This window comes from Schistocerca gregaria, chromosome 1 (assembly GCF_023897955.1).
Source record: "Schistocerca gregaria isolate iqSchGreg1 chromosome 1, iqSchGreg1.2, whole genome shotgun sequence".
Classification (NCBI taxonomy): Eukaryota; Metazoa; Arthropoda; class Insecta; order Orthoptera; family Acrididae; genus Schistocerca; species Schistocerca gregaria.
In genome coordinates, this window is record NC_064920.1 from 412864849 (window position 1) to 412892187 (window position 27339).

General features: G+C 45.2%; 1 protein-coding gene across 6 annotated transcripts in view; it reads right to left on the bottom strand.

Moving 5' to 3' along the window:
- Positions 1-27339, bottom strand: part of LOC126350038 (inositol-trisphosphate 3-kinase homolog) — a 458593-nt gene that overhangs the window by 12934 nt on the left and 418320 nt on the right. For 5 of the 6 annotated variants that reach the window (XM_050002480.1, XM_050002483.1, XM_050002481.1 and 2 more), the window contains one exon: positions 1458-1661. In XM_050002480.1, coding sequence (XP_049858437.1) covers positions 1458-1661 — 204 coding nt within the window. Of the gene's footprint in view, positions 1-1457; positions 1662-23687; positions 24038-27339 lie in introns of those variants that run through there. The other variant, XM_050002484.1, reaches the window with a different exon arrangement.

The window sequence follows — 27339 nt, forward strand, 5'->3', positions numbered from 1 at the left end:
TCTTAAAAAAAAAAAGGGAAAGGCAAAGGGAAAGGGAGGGAGGGAGGAATGGAGAGAGAGAGAGAGAGAGAGAGAGAGAGAGAGAGAGAGAGAGAGAGAGAGAGCACAAAAATAATTTTACATTTGACTAATCACAAATTATGTGGTACCTCACTTATTCAGAAAGGTCTCTCACTGAAGGCTTATAGGTAATACATCATACGTTTTTGTATTGCTGGTAGCATAACTGGTAAGAGTCGAGCGTGGGCCATCGGTGGTACACGATGGCCGATGGGAGGATAGAGTGTGAGCCACTGGTGGTACATCCCGGCGTGTACATATTAACCCATCTTTTCAAGCAGATGTTAAGCTGTGAATACTGTTTCGCGAAGTACTTTGAAACCATAGTGGGCACTGTACGCGACACGAGGAAGGATACGATAAATCTTAGATTTTTGCTCCAGTTTCCGTACCTATGAAACATATTCTGGTACACACTCTTCATCCCAGCTGGTGTCTTCAGTTTCTTTTGCAACGGCCAGAACTCGTGCCTCTGTCTCTACAGGAGTGTCGCAGCAAGGCAGACGTTAAGTGGCGTCAGGTAACTGTCTAACGTAGTACACATCATCCTGTCTACCATACTGCATACCAGGACAAGCAACTCAAATTACAATGAAATGAATACCCCTAGCTGCATAAAGGCGTTGATATAAGACAACGGGGACAGTTGAAAATATGTGCCCGGACCAGTACTCGAACCCGGGATCTCCGGCTTACATTGCAGACGCTCTACACGTCTGAGCCACCGAGGACACACAGGAGAGAGCGACTGCAGGGACTTATCTCTGGCACGCCTCCCGTGAGACCCACATTTCCAACTTACTGTCCCGCACTATATTCACAGTGCCCCTGCCCATTACACTCATTACTCGCGGCTTTTTGCCGATTCCCGTAAGAGTTCGGGCATTGTTTGTGCATCTGCACAGAAGAAGATGGTCAAATGGCCGGTGAGCCTTAAATATATATATGACATGTCCGAAAGAACAGATACCATCTTCATATGTATACAAGCAAATCGACTTTTTTCTTTCCCGCAACAGACGTGGACGCCTTACACATCTGAATTGAAACAATCGTACAACGCAAACGATACGTTTCCGAACATGGGTCCCTAGTCAAAATGTTTTGTACGCAATACTCCCTGAAAATTCCACAAGTTTGTAACGGAAATTTACGAACACCTTGTAGATAAAGTTCTGGCGAACAACTAGCTATTTTTTGACAAACGCGTGCGTAAACGGTCAGTCTTGCTTATCAAACCGGCCGTCGATGAACATCTCTCTCAAACACTGTCTATCTGACAAACAAGCAAACAAAGCAGCGCACTGCCACGTAATCTGACAAACTAGTGAAGTCAGACAACTCGAGTGATCGTTTACAGGAATCTCGAGGCTGGCACTGGGGAGGCGCTTACTCACCAGCGCGAGGAACTTGAGGAGAGCGCGGTCGTCCTCGGGCGCCGCGTCCGAGCCCGGCTGCCGGCCGGACGAGCCATCGCCGCCGCTACTGCTGCTGCTGCCGCTGCTGCTGCTGCTGCTGCCACCTCGGCGCCAGCGGCGGAAGGCGTTCAGCGCCGTGGGCCCGGGCGACGCTTGTCGCCAGAAGTCGCTCACATCCGCAGCCTGCAATCATAAAAATACATCATCAATAGTCTGCTGCTTGACACGGTTATGTCGATTAAATATCTAGGCGTGACGTTGCAAAGCGACGTGAAATGAATCGAGCGCGTTAAGGCCGTTGTAGGGAAAGCGAATGGGCCACTTCGGTTTAACTTGTGCGACCCATTCTTGAGTACTGCTCGAATGTTTGGGATCCGTACCAAGACGGGTTAAGGGAGAAGACATCGAATATTACGGAAATGCTGGGTGAATTCAAATGGGAATCCCCGGAGGACTGAGAAGTTCTTTCCTCAAAATTCTGATGAGAGACTTTGCATAACAGGAATCTGCGAAGGACTGCACAATGACTCTACCGCCACCAAAGTACATTTTCGAAATGACCGCAAAGACAACATAATTGAATAATTGAAATCTGGGCTGATACGGAGGTATACAGGAAGTCGTTTTTCCCTTGCTCCATTTGCAAGTTGACCGGAAAAGGTAAAGAATAGCAGTAGTGCAAGGTACCCTCTGCCATGCACCGTATAGCGCCTTGTAGAGTTTGTACGTAGATGTGGAAAAGTCTGCTCTTTTCCTTGCGCCTTTGTCCTGCATCGGCGCAGGGTTCGCATTCTTATTTACGTACTCGGCATGTTTAATTTAATGACGCAATATATATTGACCACGACTTCTTGGTAGACGATTGTTGCAGTGTCTGTGTGTTTATGGGTTGCATTTTTTCATATGACTTGTCAAGCCAATGGCAGCACGGCATCTCTTGCCGCAATTGTCACAAGTGTATCTGGCTGCTGAGGCAGGAGCAGTGGTAGTATTGCGAAGCTTTTTCTGCCTTAATCTGTCTAACAAGCCTTCATCATGCTTCGACATTCCAGATGATATATCATCACGCCACTCTGGTCTCATGCTAGCCCGTGCCTCCCATCTGTTTGTGTCGATTCCAAAGCTCTCCATATCTCGTTTACAGGAGTCCTTGAGCCGGACGGTGTGGCCGTGCGGTTCTAGGCGCTTCAGTCTGGAACCGCGTGACCGCTACAGTCGCTGGTTCGAATCCGCCTCGGGCATGGATGTGTGTGATGTTCTTAGGTTAGTTAGGTTTAAGTAGTTCTAAGTTGTAGGGGACTGATGACCACAGATGTGAAGTCCCATAGTGCTCAGAGCCATTTGAACCATGAGTCCTTGAACCTCAATACAGGACGTCCTACAGGTCTTTTGGCTATAGAGATTTCTCCAAGCATCACCTCACGTGGTAATCTGTCATGATCCATACGGTGGACGTGTCCCAGCCCACGGAGTCGTCTCTGCTTCAAGATAGCTCAAATACTGTTGCAGTTAGTTTTAGATAGCACTGCTTCGTTGGTCACTCGGTCCTTCCACGTTACGCCGAGGATGCATCTCAGGCACCGCACATGGAAAGCATTAAGGCGACGTTCTTGTTTGGCATAAGTAGTCCATGTTTTCGATGCATACAAAAGGATGCTGAGGAAGCAAGTTTGATATACAAGAATTCTGGTGGTCAAAGAGTGTTTGTTGTGGACGGAATATGTGCACCCTAATTGTATGCGTCTAGTGTTGTTCATGTGAAATTGAGCGAAAGTTTTCTAAATGTTACCGAATCGTGTAACTGAAGCGGGACTTGAGAACCAGCCCAGTATTCACCTAGTGGGATGTGCGAAACTGCCTAAAAACCATATCCTGGCTGGCCGCCACATCAACCCTCGTTGTTAATCGCCGGGCGGATTCGATCTGGGCCGGCGCACCTCCCTATCCCGGAAGCGGCGCGCTAACACGCACGGCTATCAAAAATGGCTCTGAGCACTATGGGACTTCACTTCTGAGGTCATCAGTCGCCTAGAACTTAGAACTAATTAAACCTAACTAACCTAAGGACATCACACACATCCATGCCCGAGGCAGGATTCGAACCTGCAACAGTCGCGGTCGCTCGGCTCCAGACTGTAGCGCCTAGAATAGCACGGCCACTCCGGCCGACCGCTCGGCTATCCGGGTAGGTTGGATGTAGAACTGTGCGGTACACTCTGATTACTGACAAAGTGCCAATTTTAACGCAAAATTTTGTATAGGTGGTGAACCAAAGCTCGGAAGTAGTTGAACGTCATATTCCAACCGTTAAAACAGCTGCCTATAAACAATTCTTTATTAACAACCAGTTTCGATCTTCGGATAATCTTTTCTAACAGTTTCAATGGCAATACTGAAACCGTGGTGTCAAATAACATGAAAGCCCTCCTGCACCACTGGCGTCCGTTTGTATCACATCTTCCTTCCCACAGTCAAATTTGTTGAATGAAGGTACATTTTTCAACTTATGCTTTATCAAAGAAGTCCGTAACAACAGTGTCGTTTCGGACGTAAAATGCCGTTTTCGAATGTGTGCACAGAACAAGGTGCCATATTAACGAAAATGGTAGCGAAGTCATACGATATCCTACCATTAGTGTTGGTTTGATAGATACTTGCGACACTCAAGAAGCCTTAATTGCACATAGTATCGATACAGTTTCAGCTCAAAAACTGGCCACAGCCACTCGGCTTGGCTATGCAAGTATGTCCAGTGAGCAAGGTAAAAGGCATGAAGGACTATGCACCCGTAGTACACGAGCTACTGCATTAATCGTCACTGGCTTTGCTCTTCGCACCATGTTCAACTTCAGTATGCTTTTCTTTTATGCTGTTGCCTTGATCTTGGTCATATCTACATAGCCCAGTGGAAACGCTGTGGCTAGTCTCTAGGCGAAAATATGTACTTCCTTTAAACTGTTAATATCTGCCGGCTTTCGTTTCCTCAAATGCAACGTGTATTTTTATTTGTATCGCGATTCCGACACGCTGACACAATTATTATTAGTATCATTAACAATAACGTCACAAAACTAAACTCAAGCGATGTTTAGAATTAAATATAGTTACATCATGCAGGTATCGTGAACACATTCTTTACTTATTAAAACCTGTCTATATTCTGACAAGAAAACTTTCTTCCACCTCTTCGATATGACTTCTCTGCTACTGTGTTAATGAAAAGAGAAATTGCATCTTTGTTTTATCCCATGAACCACCCAATTACAGTTACAGTAACACTACTTTCGATATGGGAAAATAAAACACTGCCAGCTGTGAAAGTGCGTGTTCATTCTCCAAGTCCCCGTGGCCTGTAGGCAACCTGATTCAGAAGCCACGGGCACAATAGGAGACTGCCTAGCCAGCTCCGTGAGAGCGGCACAAAGAAGCTAGCGAGACGAGAGGACGCAAGCTGACGAGTACCGTTCCCGGCGCCGCGATTTCTGCGCCACCAGTTCCAATGAAGAGGCGGACGTCAGGGAACGTTTTGGTTGAGTCACGTACGCTTGCAGTTCCACGAAAAGCCGCACTAAATTTCATCGCATTTGATTGCCTGTGCTTGAAAAGGGCAGTACAGGTTACCGCTTCACGGCGTGCAGGTGTTCACGTACCTGCAATGTATATGATATCCGGTTAGCTTCTATTAATGAATGTGCGCTTACTTAGACGAGTCAGACGCTAGTAATTTGTAATTTCAATTACAGCACATTTCAATTTCTGTTTAGGTCGCACAAGCAGCTTGCAATGTAATATGTACACAAATGGGGGAATGTACGTGGATCTAATACTTGACGAACACGTTCCACTTTAAGCTCTTCGTGCCAGTCAAGTGTCTGTTCCTGCGACAGACAAAAACCTCGTTCATTATATATTCAGTACCCTCGTCCGTACGTTTACCTCCGTTTTCTACATAGTTTGTAATTTCGTTGCAGCAACTCTCACACTAATGCATACAGTGTCATAAAAACCAGTCCATCCCGTTCTTAATTGGCTGATTTAATTTCTCTACTTGCCCCCTACCCCCCTCTACGGTATCTGGCTTCTTAATTGTCATTCAACGATTACAGTGGGTCTTCTACAAAACATTTGCAATTACATACTATAAACACTGAAACTGACGTACAATCGTTTTCATTGGTCAGCTTTTCAAGAAGCCTTTTGTACGTCGTGGACGGGAATTGTCTCGTGCCACTGCGTCAACAAGATTCCAAACCTGTTTTCTGTGTACTCTCCCCCAATGATCCCTTCGAAATTATTTGGAAAGGATGTAACAGTATTAATCGATAGGATCACAGCAGTTTGGTCTCTCAGGAATTTACACACATTTACATTTACATGCACAGCACTACTGTTCTATCCTGACAGACGTAGTTACCGTACACAAGATTACAGTGTTGCAACATTGCCGATTTTTAATGTCCATTTACTGCCCGAAATATGCGCAGGACGGAATTTCGCAAGAGAGATTTTTATATTGCCAATATATTAGGAATTGCGCTGCGAAGACCAAGTGCGTGAATTTTTCTTCACCCTGTTTACTGTTCTGTACTGTAATAGCTGCGAACCATAACAGACGCAAAAAGCAAAGAAAGAACTAAAACAATAAACAAATGCTACTATGGGCATGGTTATGTTCAGAAACTGCCTCATCCAATCGATATTCATCAGGATTGTGCCAGTCAACCTTTCATGCCGCTGACTGCTAAAGAAAGATTGAGGGTAGAGATTTTCGACAGTATCTTTCGCTCTAAGAAATGAGGTTGTTAACGGTAGTAACCAAATCGATATAAATCGAATGGTGTTGACCGTTACTGACTTCTTCGCGGTGGCTGCAAAATGTAGCTAGCAGACAGCGTTGTGTTTAACGGGTCTGAATGTCAGTGAAGAGGTCTATTTCAAATTCTGCCACATACAACAATTTAGCGATTGTTAACTCTTAGCATCACTTCGCCTTTCGTGGACGCAGACTCGCTAAACACAGTGTTGCTTACTAGCCGAATAGAAAGCAATAAATACCGGTCAGTATCGTTTGATTTCCATCGATTCATCTACTCCCATACACCACCTCGCTGATAGTCTTCCTACAGCGCGTATAATCGCCTCCGTAACAGAGGTCCCTAACACACGGTAGCATAATATTACTCGACCCTGATGTGGCTACTTAGGACCCTAGTGGGGGATGGAATTTTCGTCAATAGTTTTAGCCAACAGAGTACATGTTGGGTACTGCCCAACAAACTGTGTTCGACTATCTCAGGGATGTGTTGACGGCCCAGTCTCTGCGTTAAGTGGAGGCATTAAGTTCGGCGGCTCCCGCGATGTTATGCGAGAGGAATAGGCCATGTGACGGTTCCTGTCTGTCAGCTAAGCTTATTAAAGTGATAAGTAAAGCAGTCGTCCACCCCCAAGATTGTTCTGAACTCCGCAGTGCTTTACTAGGCATGGTCCTGTTGGAGGTATCATGTCGCTGTCTTCCTCAGACCTATGGAGTGACTTGCCCAGCTAGATACAGGGAGACCTACAGTGTAACGTGTAACTCGGCATTTCTCCCATCAACAAACATTACCATACGTGTAACAAGTGACAACTTACACATTAAAACACTAGGATTGACCAGTGATCGCATTAGAAACCTGGATAAATGTAATGTTAAATTAACTGCAATTCATGCTGGGTTGTCAGCTACTTCTAGTGTTCCACACTGTATTCTCATTTATGTTATTTTGGCGGAAGATGATTTTACTCAAGCCCGCAACATATTACATCGAAGTGTCTAAGCAACAATTGTTTTCGCCACTTAAGTACCAACCTTTAATGGGCATCACCCAGATCTTCAACTTCGGTTAAACGGATTACAATGGACACAAGATTGGTAATAATAGTGGCACCAAGCCGCGCCTTTTTACACCACTGGCCAATAAAATTGCCACACTAAGAAGATGAAGTGCCACAGATGCAAAATTTAACCGATAGGAAGAAGATGCATGATATGTAAATGATTAGCTTTTTAGAGTATTCACACCAGGTTGGCGCCAGTGGCGACACCTATAACGTGCTGACACGAGAAAAGTTTCCAACCGATTTCTCATACACAAACAGCAGTTGACCGGTGTTGCCTAGTGAAACGTTGTTGTGATGCCTCGTGTAAAGAGGAGAAATGCCTACCATCACGTTTCCGACTTTGATAAAGGTCGGATTGTAGCCTATCGCGATTGTGGTTTATCGTATCGCGACATTGATGCTCGCGTTGGTCGAGATCCAATGACTGTTAGCAGAACATGGAATCGGTGGGTTCATGAGGGTAATACGGAACGTCCTGGTGGATCCCAACAGCCTCGTTTCACTAGCAGTCGAGATGACAGGCATCTTATCCCTTTGGCTGTAACGGATCTTGCAGCCACGTCTCGATCCCTGGGTCAACAGATGGGGACGTTTGCAAGACAACAACCATCTGCTCGAACAGTTCGACTCGTTTGCAGTAGCATGGACTATCAGCCCGGCGACCGTGGCTGCGGTTACCCTTGACGCTGCATCACAGACAGGAGCGCCTGCGATGATGTACTCAACGATAAACCTGGGTGCACGAATGGCAAAACGTCATTTCTTCGGATGAATGCAGGTTCTGTTTACAGCATCATGATGGTCGCATCCGTGTTTGGCGACATCGTGGTGAACGAACACTGGCAGCGTGTATTCATTATCGCTATACTGGCGTATCGTCCAGCGGGATGGTATAGGGTGCCATTGGTTGCACGTCTGTCACCTCTTGTTCGCATTGATGGCACTTTGAACAGTGGACGTTACATTTCAGATGTGTTACGACCCGTGGATCTACCCTTTATTCGATCCCTGCGAAACCCTACATATCAGCAGGATAATGCACGACCGCATGTTGCAGGTCCTGTACAGGCCTTTCTGGATACAGAAAATGTTCGACTGCTGCCCTGGCCAGCACATTCTCCAGATCTCTCACCAACTGAAAACGTCTGGTCAATGGTGGCCGAGCAACTGGCTCGTCACAATACGCCAGTCACTACTCTTGATGAACTGTGGTATCGTGTTGAAGCTTCATGGGCAGCTGTACCTGTACACGCCATCCAAGCTCTGTTTGACTCAATGCCCAGGAGTATCAAGGCCGTTATTATGGCCAGAGTTGTTTGTTCTAGGTACTTATTTCTCAGGATCTATGCACCAAAATTGCGTGAAAATGTAATCACATGTCAGTTCTAGTATAATATATTTGCCCAATGAATACCCGTTTATCATCTGAATTTCTTGTTGGTGTAGCAGTTTTAATGGCCAATAGTTTAAAACAACAGAAAACTAACATCAAAGTGTGGAGTGTAACAAGCTACATCGCATTAAGTTAGAAAGGGGAGGTTCATGTAACCCCCCTCCCGTACCTAAGGCGGGTCGCCTGACATTCGCAAGCGTTTACAGATTCTCCCAACAAGTTAGACACAAGCGGAACGAAACTAATTAGGCGTGAGGTGATAGTGAGGTGTCGCGAACAGCAGTTCATGCGTGGCAGTTAGCACACACTTAACGGGCAGCCAGAAGCTTACGCAGCTCTGTCGCTGACGGCTGTACGAAAGTTTCGAGGAACGCACGCGGCTTCCCGGCCAGCGTGCGTCAAAGGGTGCTGACGAAACGTTTTGAATCACCGCCGCACTGCCAGCTAGGGTACGTGGTCGCCGGAAATGTCGATGGCGCGCCGCAAGACACTCGTCCGGCCTCCGCGCCGATAAGGCAGCCGCCGGAAGCGCGTACGGGCGGGCTGCGCGCGCTCGCGCCGCTGCTGCGCCGGTGCCGCAGCCATAACGATAAGCTGGCCTCGCCGACCAGCAGCTGTGCCAGACAGGGCGCGACAACGCACAGCTCTCGAGAGGACGGCGCCAGGGCCGAACCGAGGGGTGACGAGATAGGCTCCAGACAAGGGCGCGGAAACTGACGGGAGAGAGAGAGAGAGAGAGAGAGAGAGAGAGAGAGAGAGAGAGAGAGAGAGAGAGGGGGGGGGGGAGGGGGAGGGGGGAGGTGGACTAAGAAGAAGACGGTTCAAGAATTAACCGAGAGGGATACGCACAAGTTGGGCCACGACAGATTGACTCTATTGGTTCTGCCAATGGCGGAAAATGTCGGCGTTAGTTTAAAGATATTCATTTGTCTCCGAGCGTTGCCAATACTTCCGAGTGAGTCAGTTCTACCTTCGCACAAGCATAAAACACGTGTGCCAGTACTGAGAGAAGAACTCGGCTCTGCCCCCCCCCCCCCCCCCCCCTCACCGCTCATCCCCCGCTCGAAGGGCTAAGTCAGTGGTCGTCAAACCTTTTTGCTCAAAAGCCAGTTCTGACGTTCTGAGGCGGCACCTACTGCCGCATACGTAGCGATCTTATTATCAATTAGTAACCTACATAAATTAGTATGTTACGAGCCACCAATGGACTAACTGTGGTAAGGGTGGGATAAGTTGGCCTCCGATCCCAGACAACTGATCGTTGTTAAGAGGACACGACAGGGCGACGGTCGCAACAACACGATTTTTTTTATATTATGCGCGACCTTCAAAAAGTTACGATACTGTGAGCGTTTGAAGCCGAGCGCGCACAACACTAAACGCCATTGCCACACGTTATAGCCGATTTGAGCAAACTTGATTTTGCTGGAGCGTTGTTTGGGCAGTTTTACTCAAAGTGTGACCGAAAGTTTATTTGGAGATACGCTCCAAAAATACAATCCAGCCGAAGCGAAGTTGTCAACATTGCTTCAAATTTGGCCGTTTGAAAATTAAATGTAGCCCATACCGCATTAATGCACGTGACTAGTGCCTTTCAAATCAAAATCGGCGATAAAATGCGCCAATTCTGTGAAAATAGAGACGCCATCGACGATGCGCTCAGCGACGAAAAGGGCTCTGAGGACGAAAATGAAGGCTTATCAGGCCAAAGTAGCAGAAAGCGGCCATCCACTAGCCGGGGCGATAGTTATTAACGGCCAGGCATCGATGATATCCCGTATGTTTTAAGATTTGTCCCTTTTTTATGTGATAAATAATTGTAGAAGTTTGAGAACACGTATTTCTCAAACTCATGTTTTTCGGCATGGTTGTCGTCATCGGTGAGCGGCTACTGAAGCAAATATGTTCTTTGACCGAAGATATCGAGTTTTGCCGTTTTGCGTCGGCTGAGAAGAGGACAGAGACGGTTTGAGCTAGAGCGCTTCGAAATATCTGAGGGAATAATAATTCAATGTGTAAATAGATCTCACACATATCACCCGATTTCATAAGGCCAAATTCTAGTAAGAAAAAGCTCTGTACACATCTTGAAAAATGTGCAAGTGATCTTGCTGCAAAACAAAGCAGAGATATAGATACAGCGGAGCTAGTTGCCGAAACAGTTACTTTACAGTTCCATGTGAAAAAGCTGATGACTAGTATTGTTCACTTGGCGTGCCATTAGGGTATTCAAAGTAAAGGATGAGATATGCTTATCCAAACAATGAAATAGCTTTCAGGATATTTATGACAGTGGAAGTGACTGCAGTATATTGTGAAAGCAGTTTCAAAACTACCAGAGATACTTAAGGTCGAGTATCGGTGAAAGGTGACAGTCAAATTATTTGCACTGTCGGTAGAGTCCTACACATTTGCTAAACTTGACTTAAATGACGTAATAACTAAGTTCACTTCGCTCAAAGCAAGGAAACGCTACGTAAAATTACAATGAAAACACTATTCCTCAAAATGAATACTTTCTGAACTCTTAAATTCTGACCCCTTTTCTTTTATTTCTAATTAATAACTTATGCAATATTAACAATTTGCCATGATCAAATAAAATCTGTTCCTTATTGTACATCACACTAAAATAGTAGCTGCATAAAGAATGAGAGGAGGAGCGGGGAGGAGGGTGGTCGGGGGAGGGGTGACACTGGCAGTTCTGCCAGAGGCGCAAGGTCACCACGGCTCTGGACCGTGCTGTGTCGCGATTCGCTGTTTGACACGATTCCGCTACTAAAGTGCCCAGACGGGAATTCCTCCTCAGTACTTAACGCACTGATCAAGGTATTGGGGGTGTTGTTATTGTTGTTGTTGCCTTCAGTCCTGAGACTGGTTTGATGCAGCTCTCCATGCTACTCTATCCTGTGCAATCTTCTTCATCTCCCAGTACCTACTGCAACCTACATCCTTCTGAATCTGCTTAGTGTATTCGTCTCTTGGTCTTCCTCTACAATTTTTACCCTCCACGCTGCCTTCCAATACTAAATTTGTAATCCCTTGATGCCTCAGAACATGTCCTACCAACCGGTCCCTTCTTCTTGTGAAGTTGTGCCACAAACTCCTCTTCTCCCCAATTCTATTCAATACCTCCTCATTAGTTATGTGATCTACCCACCTAAACTATAGCATTCTTCTGTAGCACCACATTTCGAAAGCTTCTATTCTCTTCTTGTCCAAACTCTTTTTCGTCCAAGTTTCACTTCCATACATGGCTACACTCCATTCAAATACTTCCAGAAAGGATTTCCTGACACTTAAATCTATAGTCGATGTTAACAAATTTCTCTTCTTCAGAAAAGCTTTCCTTGCCATTGCCAGTCTACATTTTATATCCTCTCTACTTCGACCAACATCAGTTATTTTGCTCCCCAAATATCAAAATTCCTTTACTACTTTAAGTGTCTCATTTCCTAATCTAATACCCTCAACATCACCCGACTTAATTCGACTACATTCCATTATCCTCCTTTTGCTTTTGTTGATGTTCATCTTATATCCTCCTTTCAAGACACTGTCCATTCCGTTCAACTGCTCTTCCAAGTCCTTTGCTGTCTCTGACAGAATTACAATGTCATCGCCAAACCTCAAAGTTTTTACTTCTTCTCCATGAATTTTAATACCTACTCCAAATTTTTCTTTTGTTTCCTTTACTGCTTGCTCAATGTACAGATTGAATAACATCGGGGACAGGTTACAACCCTGTCTCACTCCCTTCCCGACCGCTGCTTCCCTTTCATGCCCCTCGACACTCATAACTGCCGTCTGGTTTCTGTACAAATTGTAAGTAGCCTTTCGCTCCCTATATTTTACCCCCGCCACCTTCAGAATTTGAAAGAGAGTATTCCGGTCAACATTGTCAAAAGCTTTCTCTAAGTCTAAAAATGCTAGAAACGTAGGTTCGCTTTTCCTTAATCTATTTTCTAGGATAAGTCGTGGGAAAGGAGGTCATTCAATTCGATTATAATTTCTGTATTTTTTTTTAGAGCGACTTCAAACACTCATGTTTGCAAACAGTGTTGCATTATTAACTAACTCTTACATATCTTATTAATTCTCATTTACAGCGAGCAGCAAATCACCTTTTTTTATTTGTTTTAGTCTGCAGCTGAAATTTTATTTCGTGAAATGATCACAGGTTCCGGAAAGACCATTAGACCGATTTTTAGTGGTTTCAGTAAGTTTGACGGCTGTAGCAGAGCTATTTCGTAGCTGGGTGCTTTTCTTGTCGGCAATCTATCAATGAAATGTAAGCCTTGCTGTGCAACTATTCATATTTTCATGGAATGTGCTTCTGAATCGGAGATGCGGAATCAGCGCAGCATTTGCGTAGACAGAATTCTGCGAAAGGTCCTAAAAGACATATTCAAGTAGACTGCTGCACGAGGTCAATAGTCGTCAGTCCAATGAGTGAATTTGATCCAGGTCTGTCTCACCTTTGACGCCTAGTACGTTAAAGCAGTTGTAACATCCATTTTAAGCTAAAAGCATGGAACTCTATTCGTTAAGTTCCTTTGTAACCGTATATTCAAATAACCGGAGGCCATCCAACAACCGTTACATAATGGGTAAGGAAAGGTCGTAGCACAATGGAGCGGCACACTCGATAACATTACGTTTCAGATGCTACATTTACAAGAGGAGTCCAAACTCGGTTTTTGCAAATCGATTTCCCAATGGCGCTTCGGACACGTCGTCTAAACACTGCAAAATGGTTGAAATGGCTCTGAGCACTATGGGACTAAACTGCTGTGGTCATCAGTCCCCTAGAACTTAGAACTACTTAAACCTAACTAACCTAAGGACATGACACACACCCATGCCCGAGGCAGGATTCGAACCTGCGACCGTAGCAGTCGCACGGTTCCGGACTGCGCGCCTAGAACCGCGAGACCACCGCGGCCGGCTAAACACTGCAATACCGATTTTGGAAATGAGGTCCTAGCTGCTGGATTTCCTCTTTCAGAACCAATTTTCGCTCCAATGTAAACTCTCACCCATTTTATCAGGTTGAAACTAATTTTTATAATTGTCGGCTGAACTAGATGGAGTAACTGCAGCGAAGGGCAAATAGAAATATTAGACTGAGCAGGAAGTTATTTAACTCTTAGATTCAACTGAAGAAAAACGGCTATCAGAACAGCTAATTTTCATGTGCAATTAGTGCTAAACAATTGACAATATTTTATATCAATGACCAGGATTTATAGTGTAAGATTTTTCACACTTGATGTACTTATCTGTGTGGAAAAATCGTCTGGAGAAAGCTTAAAAAATATTTCTTCCGACCTTGATAAGATAAATGTATCAAAGAGGCCTTGCTTCCACTGTACAAAAATGAAAAATTATGTACTCCATAAAAAGCAAACCAGTAGTATCCTAGGCCTACAAAATCAATGAGTCAACTGGAATCAGTCAACTCATACAAATAAAGTTGTTGCCGATGAGAAACCAATTTGTGTGTGTTCCGTTGTGGACACAAAAGCACATCATCGTTACGCATAGATGCCAAATTTCAAAATAAAAATCGGGAGATTCAGTTTTAAAAATCTGGAGGCGCAAATGACAAAAAACCGCGGCTGAGTTTCACTATAATCTCGAGACAACTGATGTGTCTTCCCCAATCACGTCACAAAGCAACACAACATCTATAAAAATGAAAATACTTCACTGAGACTATCCCAAAATGTTGATCCGTAATATAAGGAAAAGGCAACCACTTCCCTATAGCGGACTGGTGCGTGGTGCACAAAAAACAGTTAACCTATTTATTTCCGTCATAACACTTCGACCATAAGTTTTAATCATCTCATATCAACTTCTTAATATTATGAATATTACGATTATGGTGCTTGTGAAATGACCGCTAATACAAAAATAAAGTCTTTTCGGGATTCCGGTAACAAAATAAAAATCTCAAAGATTTAGACCGACTATAAAAACGTTGAATAATAAGCGACTGCAATTAAGCATAATGACAACAAACAAACAAGTCCAACCAGAGCACAACACGAGTAGACACTCAACAAAATGCGCGGGAATATGTATATTGAATAACAATGATTAATGAGCACAAGACTTCTGACCATTTAGCAAAACTGAAATGGCGGGTGTTCAAAACAAATATGTTAGGTTCGACAATAATTATTTAAAAATACGGGAAAAATAATGGTATAATCTGGAGGCTGGAGAAAAGAGCAAAATCTGGAGTCTCCTGCCTAAATCGGTAGAGTAGTTAGGTATGGTTACGTCATTGTCCATACACGTAAGGTACTGGTTACAACAATTTGTGTAAGGATATGAAATGTAATGATCAGCTCTAAGTAAAGCAGGTGGTCGAAGTCATTTCATCAGCAGGATATTAAGAAAATGCTTACGAAATATTCGTGCCGTCCATCCTAGAATACTGCTCAAGTTTGTGGGACCCGTACGAAATAGGATAGTGAACGTATACAAAGGACAACAGCACTTAGGGTCGCACGTTTCTTCGACCCCTGGGAGACTGCCAAAGAGATTCTGAAAAACCTACAATGCCGCACACTTGTAGATAGATGCAAAGTAACCTGCGAAAGCCTTCTTTCAAAGTTTCAAGAGCTAGCTTTAAGTTATGAATGTAGCAATATACTACAAACCCCTACGGACAGCTCCAGTACGTATCGCGAATGCAAGATTATAATAATTCGTTAGGGACGCGGCTTAAGCAATCATTCTTCCCATTCTCCTCACGCGAACTGAAGGGGAAGACCAACTATTAACTGGTGCAATGGGAAGTAGCCTCTGCCATGCACTTCACAGTGACTTGCATAGCAGTAAATGTGGATAACTGAAACGTCGATAGCTGATCGGGCTAGCTAACCGATTCAGTAATTTGTGACCGTAGCGCGGAGCGACACTTGTGCTGAAGGATATTTGTGGTAAGGTGTTAAGGGACCAAACGGCTGAAAGACGCCCTAGACCGACACGCTACCCCGCGCGGCCGGATATGGAATGTGTTAACATTTCTGAGGAGCCCAGGACACTTCAGTAGTTTTTTTCCTGCACATTCGTTGCCTTTGTCAACTTTCAAATAAACTATCACTTTCCAATGTATCCTACATTTCGTAGTCCTAGCTAATTCACATATCACCTACCAACATAATATAGATCTCTGGCTAAGCTACAGATCAATCTCACCACAACCACCTGCGAAAAGCCGCACATCCCAGCAAGAGCCCCGCGCTCCGCAGAAATGTCTCTCACAGAAGCTACACTCCGCACAAGTGTTTCTGATCTCCAATTCGGGCCTTAACACGTAAACAAGACAGCGAAGAACCGTTTCCGAAGTTCGTTTTCGTCTTCAGGTGCTCGCTCGGCTGGAAAGTGGTGGTGGTGGGTCCGCAGAAGGGGAGCGTCGCCGGGCGCTGGAACGCGCTTTCCCGCCGCCATTGACGTCACAGGAGGCGCGCTGCTCCCACGCGCCACTGAGCGGCTTTCCTCGCCGGCGCGCAGCCTCTCTCAGCTCGGCTGGACTACGACTCCAGCGAGAGAGGAAACAGCCGAGAATCGCTCAGCCACTGCCTAATAACGGTCAACGGCCTTGCCGCAGTGGATTCACCACTTCCCGTGAGAAGTTGAGCGTAGTCGGGCGTGGCCGGCACTTGGATGAGTGACCATTCAGGCGGCATGTGCTGTTGCCATTTTTCGGGGTGCACTCAGCCTCGTGATGCCAAATGAGGAGCTACTCGACCGAATAGTAGCGGCTCCGGTCAAAGAAAACCATCATAACGACCGCCGTGTGCTCACCACACGCCCCTTCTATCCGCGTCCTAAACTGAAGATGACACGGCGGTCGGAAGATCCCGATGAGCCACTTGTGGCCTGAAGAGGGAGTGCTAGCTAAACTGCCTAATAACATGGTATCAGTAGTACTTAGCTCAAGAATACGTGCATTACCTCTTTCAGTAATAACTGAGAGACAAAATTTTACTTTACACAGTAATAAGAACCGCCTCAAGATGTATAATTCAGTATTTTGTATGTTATGCAAATTAAGTTGTAGGTACTTTAGTATACATACTGTAAATCACTGGATGGTAGAGGAGGCCCGATGATCTCACAGTATTATTCAAAGAAGAAATGTTAATGTAGAATAGTAAAATTACTTATATTAATAAAAATTATCAACACAACATCGCGGAAATACTTTACGTCTAACGAAGAAATTTTAAATTTAAGCGAGTAAATTTATTTTATCATTAATAAAAAGAAAGATTATACTTCATCTTAGTCAATAAAACAAACTGTTGCATCTTACAATGAAGAAAGGCAGTAATTATTTTGCTTTCGTCCAGTGTATAAAATAATTACATAAAAAAGTGAATGGCAGTGAAGCACAACGTAGAAGGAAAGTGTGGCTAACGCACGGTTGAAGGGGAGGAAGGAAGCTCAAAGATACATTCCTTCTGCAAAACACAGGGCGACAGACCAGCAGGAAAGATGTAGTGGAGGGTGGAGGAGCAGGAGCGAGGCACTGTCAGACTGAGTACTGTTTAAATTGATCTCCTAGTCAGAGCTTTACCTGCAGAAGACTTAATTCATTCCGGACTAGTGAAATTTGTGGTAAGTTCCTATGGGACCAAACTGCTGAGGTCACCGGTCCCTAGGCTCACACAAGACTTAATCTAACTTAAACTAACTTACGCCAAGGACAACACACACACACACACACACACACACACACACACACACACACACACGCCCGAGGGAGGACGACGCTAACCTCCGACGGGGGGAACCGCGCAATCCGTGGCGAGGCGCCCCAAACCTCGTGGCTACCGCGCGCGGCTCCGTACTAGTGCCCGGGTTCGACAAGCAATTTTATTCTGTCAAGAGGTAAAGTGACAACATAAAGACTGGTTAAGATGAAAGTTTGACTCCGGAAACAGCGAAAATGCTTATCGATCATGGTCGAACCGGCGTTTAAATTAAAATGCTTATGTGGTTTAATTTAACGACAATCGATAAATGCGTAGGAAGCTTTCAGGTGTTCTATAGACAATACCACGAGAAAATGAAACAGATTCAAACTTGGTAGTATGAATGTGTCTTCCGCAAAGCTTCGATTCAAACATGATTGTATCCCTTTTTAATGTATATGGGTATAATAGGAATTATAACGCATATCACGAGACTGATACATTTCGCATGGCACCAGGACGACTGTGAAATACAGAACTACTTGAATCCTCAACTGAAGTCAGCGCCAAGTGCTTTTCAATCCGTGAACAAACAAAATGAGTTAAATGCTCTTCCTGGGACGCTAAGCAGATGGTCGTTACAGCTTAATGTGCAGCGTGTTAAAGCTGCGACGCCAGCGCTGTGTACGGCATTCCGTTGGAAACAATACCGGGCAGGCAGGTTCCGATCGCAGCATGCGCCCCAACCCTTTCCCCGCACTTTAGTAGGTGGTGTATCGTAACGAGAAAGTTGTTACGGCATTTTATACTAGCACTTCAAACTGCTGTGTCTGCACCATCTACTCAGAAAGCTGTGCAGGAACTCAAAAGCTGACAAAGTAACGGTAGAGCATCGACTGACCATTTTAGATATTGTTGCTCGACTTCCGTACAGCAACTAGGTGTTGCACACTGATGCCTGCCAGTGAGACTGATCCTGATATACCTCTTCCCTGCCACACCTTGATGAAGCATGACTACATTTATCGAAGTACGTGAACTTGCACAACTGTCGATCTTAGAGTTCTTAAAATCCTCACCTGTTACTCCAAGAACCTCAGCGCGAAGGGAGGAGTTTGATGTGCAATTAGCGCAACGCGAATTACTGGGCTCATTTTCCTCCATACCATACCTTCAGATAGATATATGACTAATCTACTACAATGCTCTCTCCCAGAAACCAAGCGAGGTGGCGCAGTGGTTAGACACTGGACTCGCATTCGGGAGGACGACGGTCAATCCCGCGTCCGGCCATCCTGATTTAGGTTTTCCGCGATTTCCCTAAATCGCTCCAGGCAAATGCCGGGATGGTTCCTTTGAAAGGGCACGGCCGACTTCCTTCCCCGTCCTTCCCTATTCCGATGAGACCGATGACCTCGCTGTCTGGTCTCCATCCCCAAAACAACCCCAACCCTCTCTCCCAGACCACTAACAACGTAAACTACCGTTATTTCATGCAGGGCGATGCAAGAGCGTGCTCCGCCAACGCATCTGACAGTTTTACGATGTGTTTGCGATGACAAACTATCCCCACAATACTGTCATTGGCATCGACACACAAGTTGAAGTGCTAAATAGAGTTACTTTCTTCCTAGGCTACTCCTAACTTGCCTAGTTCCGCCAAAAACGGCTACGACACATGCCAAAATCTCTAATAACGGCACGGGGTGTATGCGGCTACACACAGCGCCTCCGTCTGATGTCACACACACACACACACACACACACACACACCGGGATTTATTTTGAGGGCACACTAACTAATGGCTCACTGGACCTATTTCCGCACTTGAGGTGAGATTCGAACCGTCATTACTAACCTGAGATAACGAGTTGGTGGGTGGGAGGGAGGGGTAGAAGGAATGAGGCTACAGCAGAAATTTGAGCAGCGTGCCGACATGTCTTTCAGATAGTGCACCGCTGTACGCCTGGATTAAGTTTTCGCAGTGGCACGCACAGGTGCAACCGCACAGTACCGCAATGCTGCTTGCGCAGAAGCCGTCCGGGAATAGGACCCTCCAATGACGCACTACTGTCGTCAATTGTCGCAACGCCTTTCACCGCAAACCACACCGATGTGGTTCTTGCGGAAGGGAGAGCTCTTCCTGCTCGCACGGGTAATTGGAGTAAACTGTACGTCTTACAACGTCAGACAGCGGCTCCAACAAACAGTTCACAACTTCCGACTAGAACACACACACACACACACACACACACACACACACACACACACACTTTCTGCGCCATTCGTGCAAATAAATGCTAGTAACGAAACTTCCGAAAGTGTATGAAAAGTCCTCACACACACACACACACACACACACACACACACACACACACACACACACACACTTTCTGCGCCATTCGTGCAAATAAATGCTAGTAACGAAACTTCCGAAAGTGTATGAAAAGTCCTCACACACACACACACACACACACACACACACACACACACACACACTTTCTGCGCCATTCGTGCAAATAAATGCTAGTAACGAAACTTCCGAAAGTGTATGAAAAGTCCTCACACACACACACACACACACACACACACACACACACACACACACTGGGATAATTATAACTGATTTTCACATCATACTAAGACTCTTCGGCACTGCACCAGGATAGTTTTCATTTCCCCTGCCCCCCGTTTTCTCCCTCGCCACGAAGAACATAAGTACGACACTGAATTATATCCTAAGTCCAGTCTAGCAAAGTGTGCACCTGGAGTGACGACGGCGTTATCTCAAACAGCTTGCGGTGGCACTAGAAAGAGATCTTTAATATTCGGTACGTTTTCTCACTCCGTAGTATTGAAGGCACACTCATGGGTATGCGCGCACCCTGCTCGACCATACTACGCACACTCTCAGACATTCTCTGACATAGTACTAAAACACACAACGCCACACACTTTTCGCAAAGGAAAAGTGCCGACTGGGGCGAACAAGGGAAATCTTTGAGATTTTGGCGACTGACTTAGCATCTGACACTTCCTCCCGCATGCCATTACTGCTTGATTGGATTCTGGAACGAGTCGGGCGTAAAAATACAAATAGTACGAAAACATGGTTGTTACAGGAAAACAAAAAATTGGCTAGGTGCGTGTAGGACACGCGCACTGAGGTTTCCATACGAATTTAATTGTGTGTACGTAGACATTGTATCCATTCCGGGAATCGAGGATATTCAGGATTTTTCTCTGCTATTGACATTGATACCGGCAAGATATCTGTCTCAGGGACTGCAAGACTTTCAAGAATCGGATCACAAATGGCAAAAGAAAAATTAACAATTTCAGAGTTTTACCGTTTACTTGTACTCTGAAACCTTTTTCTTGCCATACTTCATGGTTCTAGGTCAACAGTAAGTACGCTATAGGTTCTGATGAGTGAGTTAACGAATTTCTAAATATGTGACATAAATGGCCGCAACTTTTGGGTCCACTGACATAGATGCTTCAAATCTTGCACAGTCAAGAGATCATCGACCGTAATATGTGACATAAATTTGAACTTCACGCGTGTAGTCGTTCCTGAAAAAATAAAATAAAAAATAAATAAAGAAGGTCTTAACAGACCGACAGATGGAAAAAACGACAAAAATATTTTTCGTGTTCTGTAATTTCGAATTTCATTTTTCGGACTTTTTCCTTTACTTGTGCTGTGAAACCTCGCTTTTTGCCAAATTTAATGATTCGAGGTCAGCGGTAAGTACCCCACGTGTTCTGACGAATGAGTTTTCAAGTATTGAAATAGTGACACAAACAGCTGTATTTTTTAATTGCACGGACCTAGATGCTTACAATTTTTGCACCGCCAAGGAAACATAGACCTTAATATATGACAATAAATCTGAACTTGATACGTCTACTCGTTCCTGAGAAGAAGGGTCCTTAACAGTCAGACAGACGAACAAAAAAGCGATCCTAGAAGGGTTCCGTTGTTACAGATTGAGCCGCGGAACCCTAAAAACATCATCATCAAACAAGATTCTTACTCATAATGAAAATAATAGTGAGTGAATATATTAGTTTGCTGGCGACGTTATTTAAATTTTCCTAATATAAGACTACAATATTTTAAAGTGTGTTTCAGGGACGAGACAAGTGACTGGCGAACTCATATTCTCCTTAAAGACTTCTCAAAGATACTAACACTCTAGTTTTCTAGGAGAGACTGATTAATGACGTCCAGTCAGCAGAGTTGTTGATTTCATTTCTCTGGATATTTCGACTAACGGGCCAGGTGCTGAGAGTTGTGTTGCTACGCGTACACGCGGAAAAACGGTAGCAACGACTCGGATTAACATCCGTAAGCATAACGTGGGTCAAAAATAGTTTATATTTTTAATCTACATTACTAAATGGCTAACCCGGCGCAGGTCCTAGTTGAAAGTTGCCTTTTAACGGCTTGCAGGGGCAACAAGAATATGACTGTCAGTATTTCGTACAGTTCTCGATGAAATTTAAAAATTTACATTGTTGTGAAAATCCACTCGTTAAGAGCTATGGTCTTAAGTTAAAAGTTTAACACAATAAGTCAAGTACTACATCTGAAACAGTGTACCGTACCTCAAGGTGCGCAAATTATCCAGAATACAGTTCATCCAGTAACTGAGACAGAGAACATTTAGCGACGTCCAGCAAACGTTACACATAATTTCAATTCTTTTCGAAACCATTCCTCGTTGCCACCCCCTACAAAATTATTTAAGGAAAAATTATTATCGCTAACTACACTTTCGCTGTTCATGCAGTAAAACTGCAACTTAGGAATGACGTTTTGGTTTATTACTTCTTCGCCACTAACTCTATTCCCAACACATTTTTCAGGCGGTATCTACATATACCAGTGAACGAACCGGAAATATTACGTCATTGTACGCCATATGATTCGGGAGATATGTCGTTTTACACACGAGCCGCTATCGACAGGGGATCTGAAGTTGATTCCGTATTTATAGATTTCCGGAAAGCTTTTGACACCGTTCCTCACAAGCGACTTCTAATCAAGCTGCGGGCCTACAGGGTATCGTCTCAGTTGTGCGACTGGATTCGTGATTTCCTGTCAGGAAGGTCGCAGTTCGTAGTAATAGGCGGCAAATCATCGAGTAAAACTGAAGTGATATCAGGTGTTCCCCAGGGAAGCGTCCTGGGACCTCTGCTGTTCCTGATCTATATAAATGACCTGGGTGACAATCTGAGCAGTTCTCTTAGGATGTTCGCAGATGATGCTGTAATTTACCGTCTAGTAAGGTCATCCGAAGACCAGTATCAGTTGCAAAGCGATTTAGAAAAGACTGATGTATGGTGTGGGAGGTAGCAGTTGACGCTAAATAACGAAAAGTGTGAAGTGACCCACATGAGTTCCAAAAGAAATCCGTTGGAATTCGATTACTCGATAAATAGTACAATTCTCAAGGCCGTCAATTCAACTAAGTACCTGGGTGTTAAAATTACGAACAACTTCAGTTGGAAAGACCACATAGATAATATTGTGGGGAAGGCGAGCCAAAGGTTGCGTTTCATTGGTAGGACACTTAGAAGATGCAACAAGTCCACTAAAGAGACAGCTTACACTACACTCGTTCGTCCTCTGTTAGAATATTGCTGCGCCGTGTGGGATCCTTACCAGGTGGGATTGACGGAGGACACCGAAAGGGTGCAAAAAAGGGCAGCTCGTTTTGTATTATCACGTAATGGGCGAGAGAGAGTGGCAGATATGATACGCGAGTTGGGATGGAAGTCATTACAGCAAAGACGTTTTCCGTCGCGGCGAGACCTTTTTACGAAATTTCAGTCACCAACTTTCTCGTCCGAATGCGAAAATATTTTGTTGAGCCCAACCTACGTAGGTAGGAATGATCATCAAAATAAAATAAGAGAAATCAGAGCTCGAACAGAAAGGTTTAGGTGTTCGTTTTTCCCGCGCGCTGTTCGGGAATGGAATGGTAGAGAGATAGTATGATTGTGGTTCGATGAACCCTCTGCCAAGCACTTAAATGTGAATTGCAGAGTAATCATGTAGATGTAGATGTGGAATTCAATTCTTTAAAGAATCGGGTGGGGGAGCGGCTACTGCTATGTTATAAAATAACGCCGAGTACACACACACACACACACACACACACACACACACACACACACACACACACACGCTGAATTGCTGCGAGTACCTTAGTCTGCTGCTTGCACGTCCATACCAACGAAAACGCTGGAAACGCCCCCATAAGGTTGCCAACATTGAGATTGATTCGCATCGTTATTACGGAGCAACAATCGTCGCAGCGGGGCGATGAACAGCATGTAGGCGCCAGTCCGTCTGCGCTGCCAGAGCCTGGAGGTGCGTCGGACGTGGACGGAACTCGCGCACTGCTCAGACGTCCGCTACGGCTGGACGCGATGACGTGCGAGCGCTCCTACCCCGGCCGCGTGTAGCGGTCTCTGTCCGTCCGGCCGACGGCAGAGGCGGGGCGCGCATCGCATCGCGGGGCGCCGCCGTTCCCGCAGAGCACGCATAAAACAGGCCCTCCTCTTTTCTCTATCGGACGGACGTCACAGTTTGGAACAGAAGGGCCCGCGACCTCCCAGATAACGCGTCTCTGACGCAAACGCCGCCATCGGGTCATATGCAACCCACTCGGATTTCACAGAAGCTTTCTTTCTATGTGGTGCAACTACCTACCAAAACAAACATACATTATTCAGAAATTAGATGAAAAAAAACGACTTACGCCAGTCACTTTTAGACAGCTCCGAAAAGGAAGGGAGGCCATCATCATCTTCAGGTAGAAAATTCACCAAGAACATAGCCACACAACTCTTAGCCTTAAGAACGCAGCATGTCATTCTCAATGGAGAGAAGTCTTCCGAAGTAAGAGTGATTTCATGTGTACCGCAGGGGAGTGTCGTAGGACCGTTGCTATTCACGATGTACATAAATGACCTTGTGGGTAACATCGGAAGTTCACTGGGGCTTTTTGCGGATGATGCTGTGGTATATCGAGAGGTTGTAACAATGGAAAATTGTACTGAAATGCAGGAGGATCTGCAGCGAATTGACGCATGGTGCAGGGAATGGCAATTGAATCTCAATGTAGACAAGTGTAATGTGCTGCGAATACATAGAAAGATAGATCCCTTATCATTTAGCTACAAAATAGCAGGTCAGCAACTGGAAGCAGTTAATTCCATAAATTATCTGGTAGTACGCATTCGGAGTGATTTAAAATGGAATGATCATATTAAGTTGATCGTCGGTAAAGCATATGCCAGACTGAGATTCATTGGAAGAATCCTGAGGAAATGCAGTCCGAAAACAAAGGAAGTAGGTTACAGTACACTTGTTTGCCCACTGCTTGAATACTGCTCAGCAATGTGGGATCCGTACCAGATAGGGTTGATAGAAGAGATAGAGAAGATCCAACGGAGAGCAGCGCGCTTCGTTACAGGATCATTTAGTAATCGCGAAAGCGTTACGGAGATGATACATAAACTCCAGTGGAAGACTCTGCAGGAGAGACGCTCAGTAGCTCGGTACGGGCTTTTGTTAAAGTTTCGACAACATACTTTCACCAAGGAGTCAAGCAGTATATTGCTCCCTCCTACGTATATCTCGCGAAGAGACCATGAGGATAAAATCAGAGAGATCAGAGTTCACATAGAGGCATACCGACAATCTTTCTTTCCACGAACAGTACGAGACTGCAACAGAAGGGAGAATCGATAGAGGTACTAAAAGTACCCTCCGCCACACACCGTCAGGTGGCTTGCGGAGTATGGATGTAAATGTAGATGTAGATGATGATGGTGAGAGTCACGAAACGGGTAGTGGTACAATTAACAACTGACGCAGAGTGATTTTTTCGCCTTCCACCGAAGACGACAGCACTTCTGGTTTCCGTCAAAGATGACTCGAAACTCGGCAAGGCTGTGGTTTACAAGATTCCCTGCGAGTGTGGCCTTTCGTACAACCTGTCATAGATGCAAGGAGCACCCCAGGTACACTTCGATGTCATAGCCCAATAAATCGTCTGTGGCAGAACACTGTATCGATACCGGTCACACTATACGTTATAAATATATCGAAACTCTACGTCGACTTCATCCTTTTTGGTCTCGGTGGTAGAAGAAGCAGTTGAAATTCGTCTGCGAGGATTTTAATTAACAGAGATAGTGGTTTTAAACTGGACAAATAATCATGGAATCCGGCGGTTTCTTTAATAAACTCGCAGGTGTCCATACGCACCTAATAACGACACATCAACATCCTCGCATGGCCACAGATTCAATTGATGGATGCTCTTTGCCACCGATCAACGTCTTTAACGTTTGTGTGTGGTTTAAGACGACGGGACGAGTGTTGTAGCTTCGGTCTGTCGGCTCACTGCGAGGATGGCCGAAAGGACGAAATAATTACGTCTAGTACATTAGAAGAAATCGCCGCGGTCGGAGCATAAAACTAGGGGGTGCTGTTCCAAGGACGGGGCAGAAAGGCGATCGTCGCCCTTCCAAGGGTAATGATGTGGCATTCGCCTCAAGTAGTTGAGGAAAACTAAATGGTGACACCTAAACTGATATATGGAGCCGGCTCTTTCAACATGTGAGTACCGTGACTTCACCACTGCGCGAGATTGTTCCCCTGGTCTCTCGAGACAGAACGTTCGCCTACTTGGGAGATTATGGGTGAAGGAAGGGATGACGACCTGTTTCAGAAGAACCTTCAGCGAAACTAAGGGAATACATTTTTACATGTAACACGAAAAATCTGTTACGAAGCAGAGGTGTCATCACCTCGAAAACTGGTTTGAACATCAGTCAACGTCCCATTGAAGGCGGTATGCTGCTGCCTTTCTTCGACCGAAGCTGCAGTAAAACTTTATTTTACCGCAACTAGTTCGGACCATTTTGTCGTAATCTGGCAGACTTTAAGGCTTATAATGGAATAAACATGGTCTAGTAACCGCCTATCTTCGATGTCAACGTCCAATAGCCACTCTCAGTCGGCGACTAGCAACATTATCAGTGAAGGGTATACAACGCGCGTCGGGGGATGTGGAAAACAGTGCAGTCGTTGTCGTACTGCGGAAACCACAGTGGTGAACGACAGCTGCGGAGGTATGTATGGGCGAACAGACGTGCAACTGTTGAGGAACCGACCGCCCAAGTGAACCAAGTGGGACTACCAACAGTGTCTCCTCAACGACCAGTCAGCGAACGTTGCTGCGTATGCGTCTCCGCGGCACGCGCCTGATTCACGCACTCATGCTGACAGCTGTTCACACGCAACGAAGGCTGGGATTTTCACGTTAATACCGCGACTTGACATGCAGTTAATTTTTCCTCGGCACGATGGCATCTACCAGCAGGACAATGCGTAGTACCACAGCTCGCAGTGTGCGTGCGTGGTTCGAAGGGACTAGGATGACTTTACAGCACTTCCCTGGCCTACAATACTCCCCGGATTTCAATCCAATCGGAAATCTCGGGGACCGTCTCGATCCATCTGTTCGCGTCAACTGGGAAACCTAGCGCAGCTGAAAACAACACTAGAATTGGCACGACTCCACATACTAGTCGGTACCTTCTAGAACCTCAATGACTCTTCCTGAAAGTCTAGCAGGGGTCCGCGCTGCAAATGGTGGTTAATCAGGTTTCTGAGAGGTTGTCACATTAATGGTACGGGACAGAAGACACTGAGGCGACAAAAGTGAAATTCACATACAAAGATGACGGTGGTATCGTGCACACAAATTATAAAATGGCACTCTATTGACAGAGCTGTCATTTGTACTTAGATTATTCATGTGAAGAAGTTTCCGATTTCAC